The sequence below is a fragment of the Chiloscyllium punctatum genome, chromosome 32 (assembly GCF_047496795.1).
Source record: "Chiloscyllium punctatum isolate Juve2018m chromosome 32, sChiPun1.3, whole genome shotgun sequence".
NCBI classification, from domain to species: domain Eukaryota; kingdom Metazoa; phylum Chordata; class Chondrichthyes; order Orectolobiformes; family Hemiscylliidae; genus Chiloscyllium; species Chiloscyllium punctatum.
The window spans coordinates 53782036-53796384 of NC_092770.1; the positions used below are offsets into that span (position 1 = coordinate 53782036).

General features: G+C 41.2%; 1 protein-coding gene across 13 annotated transcripts in view; it reads right to left on the bottom strand.

Moving 5' to 3' along the window:
- Positions 1 to 1441: 1441 nt before the first annotated feature.
- LOC140458187 (calcium-dependent secretion activator 2-like) overlaps positions 1442 to 14349 on the bottom strand; it is a 746655-nt gene continuing 733747 nt past the window's right edge. For all 13 annotated transcript variants that reach the window (XM_072552408.1, XM_072552415.1, XM_072552410.1 and 10 more), the window contains 2 exons: positions 8496 to 8600; positions 1442 to 3376 (listed from right to left, as the gene is read on the bottom strand). In XM_072552408.1, the coding sequence (XP_072408509.1) occupies positions 3197 to 3376; positions 8496 to 8600 (285 nt within the window). In that variant the 3' untranslated portion in view covers positions 1442 to 3196. The remainder of the gene's footprint in view (positions 3377 to 8495; positions 8601 to 14349) is intronic.

Genomic DNA, 14349 nt, shown 5'->3' on the forward strand with positions numbered 1-14349 from the left:
ATATCCGGAACCAAGTATTTCACAGGGAATTAACAATCTCCATTGAAATCTCAAGCAAGGTCAAATATTGCAATTTCAAAGATTCAGTAACGAACACAAAAATTTTTGAAACCACTTTATTTTAGGAAGCAAATGGAATACATTCCTGTGGAAGCAGATAAAAAGGGGAGGGGGAGATGGTGAGAGGTGAAATAAAGGGGATAATAGAAAGTTTGTGAAAAGCTCGTATTGATCAGATAGGCCGAATAGCTTTTATTTTGTGCTGTGATGTATTTGTGATTTTTGGTGATTTCAACATAGATGGTTTCATAACGCAACCAAAAATGATCAATCTGTGAATGTTTCTGTTGTGATTCAAAATATCAGGCTGCATCCCTGAATTCCGTCATTTTTGTAGCTCCTTTCTGAAAAAATCTTTGCATGGCTGGTCCACATTTATTTCATGAAACTCTTTTGACACATTTAGAGATGTTGCTCCGGTCAGTTAATACATTTAAATTTCAGAGTGTTTTCATTCCTATTAAAACAATTTTAGAGTGTTTTCATTCCAGTTAACGTTGGCCAATGTATCATTCAGCAGTTATTAAAATCTCCAAAAATATTGCAGAGCCGGAAATATCTGCATTTAGATTGGAACTCGTCTTGTAACCCATAAAGCATCACCTTAGCTCCAACTTACAATATTGTAGTCAACAGGCATATCAACAGATCTGAACAATAAATTAAATAAATGATAATTAATGCATCTCTTGAGGGAAGTAAGATGGGCTATTTTTCTGTACCTCACGGTTTTGTTCACAGTATGTCTAACGCCGCCTGAAGTGACAAAAACACAGACTCAGCAATTACATTTTGACCCCAAATATTGACTGGAATTCATCAAATAATCTTAATTATAAATTTGTTTTTTTTTTAAAAAAGCCATTTTGTCAATTTTTGAAACAAAGAATGGACGGATTGAATTTAACCAATCGAGCTGTCAGTTGGCAGCATTAACAACCACTTCGCCCCATTGACTGTTATGAAACAGGTTCCAATCAAAAAGAGACAAGGAATGGTTTATGTTGATATTACTTCTCCGCAGTGAAATCCAACTGTTCACACCGCATCTTATACCAAAAATAAATATATGGTCAAGTACTCAGAGCGGGATGGCAGGTTGCTACACTGTTTCGTTCATTCACAAAATTTCACCGGGCGCTAATTATCAAAGGCGGACGTGTGGTGATTTTCTGTACGGACCTGAAAGCAGATGTACAAACTGTCTATCCCAAACCCAAACATGTTGCAATATTAAATGCCCTGCAAGTCCAGTCACATACTGAAAATCTGGATATAGCATTGAGTAGAACCGAGCCCACTCTGAAATGGCTGTGCATTTGCACTTGGTTCTGTATTATTCTTCAGTGTTGCTATTGTTTAAAGACTTCGCCACACTGCATTGAGGTTGTACACGCTTTATTTACAGGAAGATGACCACTCACACCACAATTCCAAACATGAGAGTGCTAACCATTTCAGTCTGGATGCTGGGATAAACTGAGTTAAAAATCGCACAACACCAGGTTATAGTCCGACAGGTTTATTTGAAAGCTTCGAGATAAACCCGTTGGATTATAACCTGGTGTTGTGTGATTTTTAATTTTGTACACCCAAATCCAACACCGGCATTTCCAAATCAGGTATAAACTGACATTGCTTCCCTTATCTCTGGCCAAGGCGAACATAGTGAAAGTTCATTTCCATAGCGCTGAACTGCTCAGTTTAAACACAGAGGGCGGGCAATCCCTCTCACAGTAACAACCGCTGACAAATATTCGTGGCTTAGGTTAGAAATGCAAAATTGAACGCTAAATCTTGTCACACTTTATGAATGAGATGATTCATAAAAACTGCAATTTATCGCGATATAAAATGCAAATTAAATCCATTTATTGCATCGATGATGGTGGTTAGATTCCTTTACGCGTCTAAATCATTCAAGAATTCCGATTTTTTAAAAAAACAAATGAACTACACTGGGAAGAAAAGATTAAAAAAAGCCCAATCTGATCTTTTAAACGTTCTTTCCCAGGCACAGAAATACATCTCTTGGTGTTCCAGGTAAGTCTATTAAAGAACACAAATTGGAAATACCAGATGAGAGTTTATTACAATGATGGCCGCGACTTCTTGCCATCGTTTTTTTAAAATGTGACATACAATGGTCGTGACTATTTCGGGAAATACTGCAATATTTTACTCGTCTCCCTGTAGACAGGTGGGGATTTTAATGGAATCTTCATGACTACGCTGGTACTAACGTACAGAGGACAACGGGGTGTGTGTGTGTGTGGGGGGGGGGGGGGGCGGGGAATGCTTTCCTAAATACGCAGACCCTCGATCTCAGCAATGATACCGGAACGATACAGGTTTCAAAATAAAATGCAAGGAAACGTTAGGTCTCAAGTTAGGGTGCTGAACGGGACGATTTCCCACAATTGCTTCATCTCTCGCCTGGTTCTACAGTCTCTCTTTAAAAGCTTGAGATAAAATGTGCGGTATCGCCCTTGTGCCAGACTGCCGTAAGCGCACAGTATTATTGAAGCTGCAATTATAAAGGCATCGCTATATTTACAAAGATGCCCAGCACATTAGGCACAACTGACATCTCAATAATAACATGGCTGTTTATTCTATCATGCTGCCTCATGTCACCAATTAAGACTACAAACAGCACAAATGACTAATAGCCTCGTACACTACTCCGACAGGAGTCCACAATGTATGGTGGTGTTTTCTTTGCTGGGAATGTGTAAACAGTTGGAATGTGTCACGTTGCCCTGGCACATGCGGGCACTTCCCCCACTGCAATCCTCCCTCCCTCCACCATCCTGCCAGTAATACTCCCAGTCCGCGAAAAGTTGGAAGCCAAGACTTCTGGCAGCCCCTCTCTCCAATGCTGTGTGAGTTGGGAGATCTACCCAGTGTGTTGGTATGGCCTGATTCAGGAGCAGACGGACACTCATTGCACAGTTCAACACAGAGTTCAGCCACAATTATACCCTCCCATGTCACTCCCGCCCTACGGTTATGCTCTAAAGTTGGAGAACCTCATTACACCAGAATGATGTTTTACACCGTTCTCTGAAGAAATGGTACAAACACTGGTTGGAAAACAAAATGAGTCCAAACGACCAGCTACCTCCGTTGCATTCTATTTCACATCTTCGCTCTCCTCGTCGCTATCTTTCATAGTGATACCTTGGAGACCTCCACCCTCGGACACCGATGCTGTAGCTTCTTCCACTGTCAAACGGGTGTGGATGGTTTCATATGCTTTACAGTTCAATGTCCCTTCTAAAACTCCTTGCAGCCTGAAGTCCCTGTACGATTTCTGAAGCAAGAAAACACCTTATTTTAAAATTCAACTCTGGTGAGGCATTTTAAAATGTGTTAGAATCTGCAGCTTGCAAAATATGCCTAGGTAACATTTAGTTTTCAAACAAATAAGATCTCCAACAGTCCAAAGATGTGCAGGTTAGGTGGATTGGCCCTGGGGAATGCAAGGTTACAGTGTCAGGGTAGGGGGTGGGTCTGGGTGGGTCCTCTTCAGAGGGTCAGCATGGACTCAATGGGTCGAATGGCTTGATTCCACACTGTGGGGATTCTATGATACTTTTTCTGAGATTTGTAACACTGGGTAATCAAACACAATCGATGTAAGGCAAACACGTTGGTTTCTGTTGTGGTCACATGAAACATGTTAATGACCTCATTAATTTGAACCCGATCTTAACTCACAATGACTTGTAGGTGCAGGTATTGGACTGGGGTAGAGAAAGTTAGAAGTCACACAACACCAGGTTATAGTCCAACAGGTTTATGTGGAAGCAATAGCTTTCCAAGCGGGGCCCGATTTATGCTTCCACATAAACCTGCTGGACTATAACCTGGTGTTGTGAATTTTAACTCAACTCACAATGATGTGTAATGGAGGGCTGCATTGCTGGAGGTGTCCTATTTCCGATGAGATGTTGAAGGGAGGTTCTATGTATCCTCTCAGGTAGTTGTTGTATGCAAACTGGCTGCTGCATTTGCTATGTTACAAAGGTTAATGCACTTCAAAATTGTATTTTATATTAAATAAATCTTAAATATACATTGATATTTAAATCGGTTTAGATGCTAAAATACGTTTCTTTCATTTTCATATTTTTCAGTGCAATTATATAGTTATTGCACTGAAGGGACCCCAGTACTATGAATTTACTTAGTTTGGTCTGTCAATCTAAATGCTTTGTCCCAAGACTGGAATCTAAATGCCAAGTATTGTAGGGAACAGGGCAAGTGTATAGACACAATGATATCTAATCTAGGCACTGCTATGAAGATTTCAGGACCAATGTTGAAGGGAGGTAGTTTAGCTTTTAATTGCTAAGATCTTTTTATTGATTGGAAACATCTCTGATTATTACAAAGAAAATAGCTACACTTAGAGGGGAAGTAAGACTTTTCAAAGTAAAATCACTGTGAATTCTCAATACTACGATGCTGCCAAGAATTCCTATTTCTAGTCAACTTCTCATGGTGTTGACTAAGTTTATTATTTCAAGTCAAGAGAGATAAGGGGTGAGTGTTATTAAAATGAGTGGGATAGAAAAAGGAGATAGGAAGCTGAAAGCACTTGGACAAATACATAGATAGGAAAGGTTTAGAAGGATATGGACCAAGTGCAGGGGAATGTGTTAATGTGGATGGACATTTTGGTTGGCATGGACCAGTTTGGGCTGAAGGGCCTGCCTCCGTGCTGTAGGACTCTATGACTTAGTGAGTTTTGAGAAGATTTGTAACTCAGGTTGGAAGATTCATTTCCAGACATTTCGTTACCCTACTAGGCAACATCTTCAGTGGGCCTCAGGCGAAGCAGTGTTGAAAATTCCTGCTTTCTATTTATATGTTTGGGTTTCTTTGGGTTACTGATGTCATTTCCCCTGGTGATGTTATTTCCTGTGGTGAAGTCACTTCCTGTTCCTTTTCTCAGGGGGTGGCAGATGGGGGTCTAACTCAATGTGTTTGTTGATAGAGTTCCAGTTGGAATGCCATGCCTCTAGGAATTCTTGTGCATGTCTTTGTTTGACTTGTCCTAGGATTGTCCCAGTCAAAGTGATGCCCTTCCTCATCTGTATGTGAGGATACTAGTAGAGAGGATAATGTCATTTTGTGGCTAGTTGATGTTCATGTATCTTGGTGGCTAGTTTTCTGCCTGTTTGTCCAATGTGGTGTTCGTTACAGTCCTTGCACGGTATTTTGTAAATGACATTAGTTTTCCTCATTGTCTTGTATAGGTCTTTCAAGTTCATTAGCTGCTATTTTAGTGTGTCTATGACTCTCTAATCAGGTACAGGTGGAAATGTCAGGTTGTGAGATGGATGAAAAAGACAGGAGAGAAGTAATAGGGAGGAATAAAGGGTGAATAATGCAGATCAGAAGCAGTATGGGACACTGGCGAAGAGAGCAGGAGGAGAGAAAGGATGTTGATTTTATTTGATTTAATTATTGTCATGTGTATCTTGTTAGAAAATACAGTGAAAACTGTTGCACAGTTTTGCCACTTGCTGGTGCCATCTGAAAACACAGAAAAATAAACCAAAACATAGAAAATGAAGGCAGAAAAATGAGGAAATCAGGAAAAAGTGTTCAATTTTACAGTCCTTCATGTTAAGTGCAGCATTATGGTCCATGGGCCTGGTGGTTAGGTACGAGACCCTTTCAGTGCACCACCGCCACTGGAATGAAAGTTACCATTCCTTGGTGCCATCTTGTCTCCACTGACTCCCTCGCTACTGTAAGTACTTAACGGACCTCGCCAATGCATACCCCACCAATGCTGCCGGGTACTGTACTGGCACCAACTCCACCCCCATGCCAGCATGAGTCCGCTTCTGGGCCACCTCACCACCGGGAACCCAAACTCTCTCCAATGCTGCTGCCATGAGTCCATGATGCTGGGCCCACGTAGGGCTCTTCACCCAGCAGGAAGTAAAATAAAAGAGAGAAGACAGCAAAAAAAAGGAAAAGAAAAATGGACAGAGCAGACGAGTCCCAGGCTCAGAAGCCCTGTTCCACTGCCATCTTCCTGGATGTGACAGGAGGGGAGCATGCAAAGGTTAGAAGGGAGTGAGAGGGGTGGCAGAGAGAATGAGATGGAAGTGCAAGTGAGTGAGAGGGTGGAAAAGAGGGGACTGGAAAAGCATGCGTCTAGGAGAGGTTGGGTCGAAGAAAAGGGAATAGAAGAGATAGTAGGCCAAGGAAGAAATAAGGCGAGAGAGAGAGAGACAATAGATAATTTGGGAGGATGTAAGGAGCATGATAGCTGAGTATGAGTTAAATGTTTTTGAAAAGTGAGACCAACATTATTCAAAATCACATTGAAGACAGAATGAATGGCTGCCTTTATAGTTCGCTGGTTAGTCTGGTAAATTCTAGCCTAACAATGTTCCTTCTTTGACTCCCCAGCTCTGTTATCTGCAACTTTCATACATTCTCCAACTGTTATTCTTGATCAAATGATTATCTGGCTTACACCAGTTGGTCAGTATCATGAGAAGGGGTCTTAACCTTCCACGTTGGATGCAGTTGAAAACATTGATCCCCTTAGTGTCTGTGCATGCTGTGAGGAGGACAAGGATTCTTACAGAACATTGGATTAAACAGAAATAACCAATTCTATCAACAAAACACACTTATCACTCCCTGAGAAAAAGAACAGGAAATGTGTCACCACTGGAAATGACATCACCAACCCAAGGAAACCTAAACACATAAATAGAAAGCAGGCCATGCCACCAGTGCTTCATCTGGAGGCTCACTGAAGATGTTGCCTAGTATGATGATGAAACTTCTGAAAATGAATCTTCCAGCTCAGCGAGCAAACCTACATCCAGAAATAACCAATGTGTTGTACAAAAGGAGACAATGGCATAGTCATAATGTCATTGGACTAGTAATCCAGAGACTCAGGCTAATGAAGATTGAGGAGCAATTTGTTCAAATTCTACCATGGCAATTGTTCAAATTGAAACCCAGTCAATAAAATCTGATATATAAAGTTAGTCTCAGTAATGGTGACCATGAAACTATTACTAATCATTGTAAAGCAAAATTGCTTCACTAATATTCTTTTGGGAAGGAAATTGCCATTCTAGCTTACACATGATTCCAGATCCAGAGCAATGCAGCTGACTTAACTACCCTCTGAGATTGCCCAGCAAGCCACTCAGTTCAAGGGAAATTACAAATGGGTAACAAATGCTTGCCTTGCCAGTCATGTTCACATCTCATGAAAAATAATTTTTCAAAAAAATTAGTGCACCTAATGTATCTGTGGTGGTGGATATTGTATAGGATGGTCCAATTAGTTTTTTTTAAGTGCTTCAAATAAAACAGATTGTAGACAAGAGAAGATAGGAGAAGGGGTGGGGGCAGTGAGGGGAATGTCTGAAATGTGACTGGAAATTTCAAGTCTTCGCCATCTGATTTAATGTCAACCACTGACCCTGCAGAGAAGGATCGGGTATAAAATTGGCATAAAATTCCAAACTCTGTTTCTTTCTTCCTAACCAGGTTAATAATCTACCTTCAATTCCACAATCTTAAAATATTCAATCAGATGAGTTAGGTAAAAGCTACCGTTAACAATATTACAGCAGAATATACACATTGAGGAGAATTATGAAGCCCACCAGAGTCAGGTATGTCCAGAATTTCCTCCCCATCACCGCCCCCTGCAGTTTACTTACAGTTGTAGACTACCCAATGGTCAGTCTCACCCATTCTCCCATTCACAAAGGTGATCTAGTATCTATGATCATTTGTATTCCACAAGATTTTAAAAGTGCTGAGAGTCTGCCCTCTCTCTCTCTCTCCCTGATCTGCATTAACAGACTGCAGCTTTCTCTATGCTGATAAGCTTCCTATTGGCACTCTGCCATTGGAAACCCATCCATTGACCTTAATAGTCTAATCCAACAAAAATTGCGTGATACACCCATGTTGTCAGAACCTGGAAGTGACATGGAAATCATGGCCCAGCCACAAAATAAAATTATTCCCACGCACCATTATATCATCTTTACAAGTCTATAAGATTGTATCTTGATCTTGAAAAGAAGGCGTGGTCTTTGTCCTCCCCTTACAGAAATACAGATCTGATCCTGACTTTAATCCCGATCATTAATGATTCACTGAGTTTGCCTTTTGAATAGTTGTTCCTTTACTACCAAATAAAACCTGTCTGACAAATCTCCCTTCTCTTCGCAAGCATGCAATAAGACAATGTCAAATATGTTGAAAAACCTCATTGCATGAAATGCAGATAACGTCAGTGAGGTGAAGATGACCTTTGCCTCTTTTTACAAACTAAATGGAATTTGTCAGTTATATGTCCTCTGAGGGTAGCACCTTTAAATTTTTTTCTAAGTGCCCTACTGAAAAATCAGGGAAATTTTTTATACCTTGACTATTTTTATGAGCGTCTTCAACTGGTAGAGGTGGAGTTGCAGATCCAAACGGTCTGTCAGCCAGACACAGATGACTTTCATTGAGCTGGTATACCATTGCTGGGGGAAGAAAACAAAATTTCTACAGCCATGAGAGCTAAACACTATGAACTGAAAAGTACATTTGCTTTTCTTTGTAACAGGATTATTGACCTTGTACAAGTTATACACAGGGTGTTGCCTAGTCATTGGCCCTTTACTCATGGGCTTCTCATTTTAAACCACATGGAAAGTAGTTTGTCAACAAATTAAAAATTGTGATGAGCTGGTTGGTCCTCTTAACCTTTAATGTAAAATAGCTGAAGGCCAGGCTGGTTGACTTACTTCAAGATGAGTAACATTCAAAGGGAATAAAACATGCATAAACTTTATTCAACACAAATAAACAAATACAGATTTAGATCTGACTTCAATACCACTTCTACCTGCTTTTTCAAAATATTGATTGGTTAAACCAACTCAACATATGACCAAATCCAATATGACCAACAGGGAAGACAGAACCATTTTTGATTGACAGCATCTTTCAGCTTTGGCAGCTAAGTATATTGAGGCAACATTTACTCACTACTAACTTTAAGCAAGTGTAAGACTTAACATACATATACAGTAAAATTAAACAGCATGTAGTTTAAAATCAAAATGCAATCTTCCAATTTTGGTATTATAGACATTTCCCTTTGCAGTTAGGGAGGTGGTGGAATGTCATTGGCCTGTAATCTGGAACCCCAGGCTAATGTTATGGAGACACAGCAGATGATGAAATGTGAATTCAATAAAAAGAAACTTGAATTAAAAAAAGAAAGCTGATCTTATGGTAACCAAGTGACCTCTGTTGATTGTCACAAAATCCTCTCTGGTTCATTAATACTATTTAGGGAAGGGAATCTGCCATCCTTACCTTCTTTGGTCTACATATGATTTAAGACCCACAACAACGCGATTGAGTCTTCATCTCACTCTGGGCAAATAAGGATGTGTAGTAAATGTGGCCAAGACAGTGACATCCTCATCCCATGAATCAATAAATAAATTCAGCTACTTATACAGGTCACTGCAATGTGACCACAATACCATACTATGCATGACAATGGCACGTCTGACTTGTCCAAGTGACTTACCCATTGTAAGATACTTATGCTATAATGTAGAAAACAACAAATAGGAATAAAGATAATTTGGATGAGGAGATCAGTGTTCTTTGTGCTCACTTTACGTAACAAATATATTTCTCTTTTAATCTTTAGCATCACCAGATTAGTCAAAAGCTATTTTTCAACCTATTAACATACAGCCATCTTGCAGAATTTCATTGGATATTATAGAATGTGGTTGTGAGTTCAATGCAAATTGTAAACATAAAACATATGGCTATACTGACCCCACTTGGGCCATGAGCAAACTGTTTCTCATTGCTAAGAAAACAATATTTAAGTGGTGTAGATTCAACATACCATGCTTTGCTGAATTCCCCATCTTTGTTACTATACCATGAGGAGATACACAATGCAGGCCATTGTGTGCAGTAACGGTGCTCTCTGACAGATGAGGAGACAACATCACAGGACTATCCTTGATAAGTCTGTTTCTGTAATGCCCATCTGTCTGTATCTATTGGTTAAGAAACTAGGTGAGAACGCAAGCAGCAGAAGTCTAATCTTCAGACTGAACATCACTTTGGAAAAAATAATCAGGAGTTTTAGGAAACAGAGAGGTTCAGGTTACCATATAAGCCATTATGTACAGAAGTGGTTCCTAACATCACCCCTGAACAATGCATTGTCATATTAAGGTTATGTGACTTGTCCAGTACACCCTTACGTTTGCCCATTTTGTATTACCTTCAAAGAATAACGTGGCTCACAATAAGTCTGACTGTGACTTGGATTTAATAAAACAAATTTAGTCTTCAAACACCTACATAGATCATTCAATTCTGAGGGAAGTTTAGACACATTTTTAAAGAAGGAGACATGGAATTAATAAAGGCTATTATGGATCCTCAAATCTGCTCTTAATTAAGACTACTTGCAGAATACTATTTTGGTTCTACCCCACTTGAAGTCTATAGAACTAGATCCAGTAGTGCAGTATTATTGACTCACCTCCAAATATGGTTTCTCCCCTGCATTTAGAGGTAAAGAACTGTTAGGCTCAAATGTGTTTGTGGCTTTTGTTCTGTCATTTCATTATGACTGGAGTCAGGCCATGCTCCCGGCCCAACCAGACTGATGGGCAATGCAGTTTTAACAGTTCATACAATTGCTCAAGGGTTCTGACAGTCATTTCAGCAGACTGCACAAATGGGGTGAATTTAGCACTGTATGTTCTCTAACATGCATACTTCTGCATGTTAGAGAATTAAGACCTTGATTTTAAACTTTCAATCTGCTAGAATGAACCCAAAAGAAAATGATTCCAAACCAGTGATGTACAGTTTCAGATCCATGAAAGATGAGGGGCGGAATTTAATACCCAACTTCCTGGTGAGTGTTGTGGAGGGATGGGTGGTCATTTGTTTAATCAGGTGAATGGGACCCCTGCTGTTTCCCCTCTTCCACCCTGATTAAATCTGTGACAGGATGGCCCATGGACAACTTTTCTGCCCTATTGTCAGTTGAAATCATTAAGTTGTGGGCTGGGCAGAGTTAGGGGCTCACGAATGGGGTGAGCGCTGGGATCCAACCCTCCTTCCTGTTACCTGGATCCAATGATCACCTGAGGCTCCAGGTGTACTGGCACTGGCCATTGCCTCCTTGGTGGTGCTATTGTTCTATGAGACCGTTGACCTCTGATCCGGGAGGTAGGGCATCAGCCTCCGCGGGGGTCACTGATCCAGGAAAGGCCAACCCCTCTCCAGTTAAGTGCCCAAGTGGCACTTAATTCAATGGGCACTCCCAAAAAGAGGCAACACAGGATCCTGCAGATTATTCAGTCTGTGGGTGAGACCCCTGTTGCTTCTGTTAAATACTAGCACATAATTCTCACAATGAGATAATTAAACATGATGGAGTCACTTACAATCTGTGATTTATAATAGTGACTGCAGTTAAAAAAACTCACATTACCCTGTTGATTCTTCATTTATTTCTTGTAAGACTTTGATTATCCACTTCATTTTCTGCCCACATCTCTCAAGAACCACAGGAAACAAGGGAGAATTGCTGTGTTTGACATGATGTGACCTCTGTATTTCTTCACACCTATTGTCCATGACTCCAGCTTGGCAAGTCACATTAGCAACCCATTGCTTCATCAAGCATCCGCTCGCTTTCCAGCTCAGAAAGGTCCAACAAATCAACAGGAGTGCAGAAAACAGAACATCAGTCTAATCTCACCATTTAAGGAATGTTTTCTGCGCCAGTATGAGCGACGATATTTTAGAGACAGCTAAGAGGTGATGCTGGAAGGATGACTCAGGTGAATTCAACAATGAAAAGCTGCTGAAATGTTCAAAACCTTAGCACTTGTACATTTTAATAATGAATGTGTCAACAGGGACACAGCACACTCAGGGTTGATGGCTTCTAATAAGTATGAAAATTACCTTAGCGGGGCCATAAGCACTCCCACTTTATTGTCTTTCTTTACTGCTCCAAATGCCTGCACTACCTCCTCCCCCAAACACTGCGGACATTTAGTCTTGAATTAATAATCCATTGCAATGAAAAGAGGTAGGACATGAATGCCTGGCACTCATCCCCAACTGTGTTCAGCATTACTACAGGCATTGAAAGACACCCTACCCCCCTCAGCACTTATTGTTGGCGGTCGGTGACAAAGCCGGGAGACTGCACTTGCCTAAACACTACAGCTGAACCAAACTGGGTCTCTTGCAGCTGCGGAGGCTTCACTCACAGCCCACGAGCTCCACAATAGCAAGAGCAAACTCTTTGTCAACCCTAGACTCTGACAAGTATTGCAGGGAGGTTGCCATGCATGACAATGGAAAATGAGGTTCAGCAACATGTCTGGAGGAAGGTGCAATGAGCTAAAAAAGCAATATAACGGAAGCAGCAGTGAAGTGAAAACGGAGCATTTAGTGACTATTTGCATATATTTTCACCCCTTCCCCGAACTCTGTGTGCTCAAACAAGTGGAAATCATTCTATTTTAGATCTGAGTGATCTGTTTGCTTGCATTTTCCATGGGCCTCTCACACTGCTTGAGAGCTGCCACTTAACAAAGAATTAATTACAGCCAAATTTCATAAACACTCATTACATTCAAATTACTAGTGTCAGAAGAGGTTGACAGCACAAAAACCCATCAGCTTTCCTGCTCCTATTCATTGTTAGAGAAAAAAATGACTTGGTGGTGTTAGCCAATCTGCGTGGCTTGCTAGAGTGGTGCATAGTGGAGCGGCTGTGATTTGTCTCAATGCAGTAGCCAGAATGAGACACCAAAAGAAAGATGCTGTGGTTAACAGAGTTACTGGGTTGATAGCTACTATTAAGTACACTTTCCCATAAGTCAAAGTGAGTCTCCGAGCTCTGTACCATGAGCTTCCATGCTTGGTTGAACACTTCCACAGGAGAGCCACTAACTTAGAAATCTAATCACAGATTGTATGCGCTTTTGGTGCTAAATGACCTACCAAAGGACAGGAAGCATACAGCCATTGAAAGGTGAAGTTGAAGGCCAGCACAGAAACAAGATATTATGGCCATTACATAATGCATTGTCTCTAATTGCATACTGAAATTCGACCTGTCCCCGGTGTTACAAAGGATGGGACTGGCCTCACTGCTGCAAAACACTCCAAGTAATTGGACCGTGTCATATCACCTGTCCATCATGGAGAAATTTGCAAAGAAAAACATCTTTGACCACTAGTCCATCAGGACGTGGTTAGCACATGGTGTCCTCAAAACTCTGAGGCAAAAAAAAGAGGGTCCCAGGTTTGATACTAGCCTTGGGTGACTGTCTGTGTGGAGTTCGCACATTCTCCCGGTGTCTGCATGGGTTTCCTCAGGGTACTCCGGTTTCCTCCCACAGTCCAAAGATGTGCAGGTTAGGTGAATTGGCCATGCTAAATTGCCCAGAGTGTTAGGTGAAGGGGTAAATGTAGGGGAATGGGTCTGGTTGGGTTGCTCTTCGGAGGGTGAGTGTGGATTTGTTGGGCCGAAGAGCCTGTTTTCACACTGTAAGTAATCTAATCTAATCCTATCACATGTTCCCTGAGCAGACTGTCAAAGTCATTTGGCTGCATGTCTCATCACTAGAACTTTCCAACAAGCACCAAGACATCGCTTGGCTGGTGGTGAGAAGGGCACTATCTGTGAGATCCTTTATGCACGTTCGGACTCTCTGTGCCACCGCCTGCTGCTTTCGAAGTGGCTGCAGGGTGGGGTTTGAGACTGTCACACACCTCCTTTTGGAATGTGTCTTTATAAAGGAAGTCGGAAGGAAGATGTAGTGGTTTGTGTCGAGCAGCTCCGTGACATGGGACTCTGTGCTATAGGGTCTGTTCCCCGGGATGCACACCAAGACAAACATCAACTCTGCCAGAAGGATCATCAACTCTTTGGTCTGCCTGAAACTTGTTGGTCTTCCAGACAAGGAGTTGACCCTGACTGAGTGTTGCAGACTGGCTTATTTCAAAGTCCAGGACTATGTGTGACGGGACACATTAAAGCTTGGGGCAGATGCTACCTAGGTGCAATGGGGAAAGATCACTGTTTGATTCTTCTTCCTGAAGGTAAATGGAGGTCCATCCAGTTATCGTCCCCTTCTAGTGCCTCAAATATATGCAAATAATCGTACTTTATATGTAAGAGAAGTCTTTGGTTTTTTGGATTGAATCAAA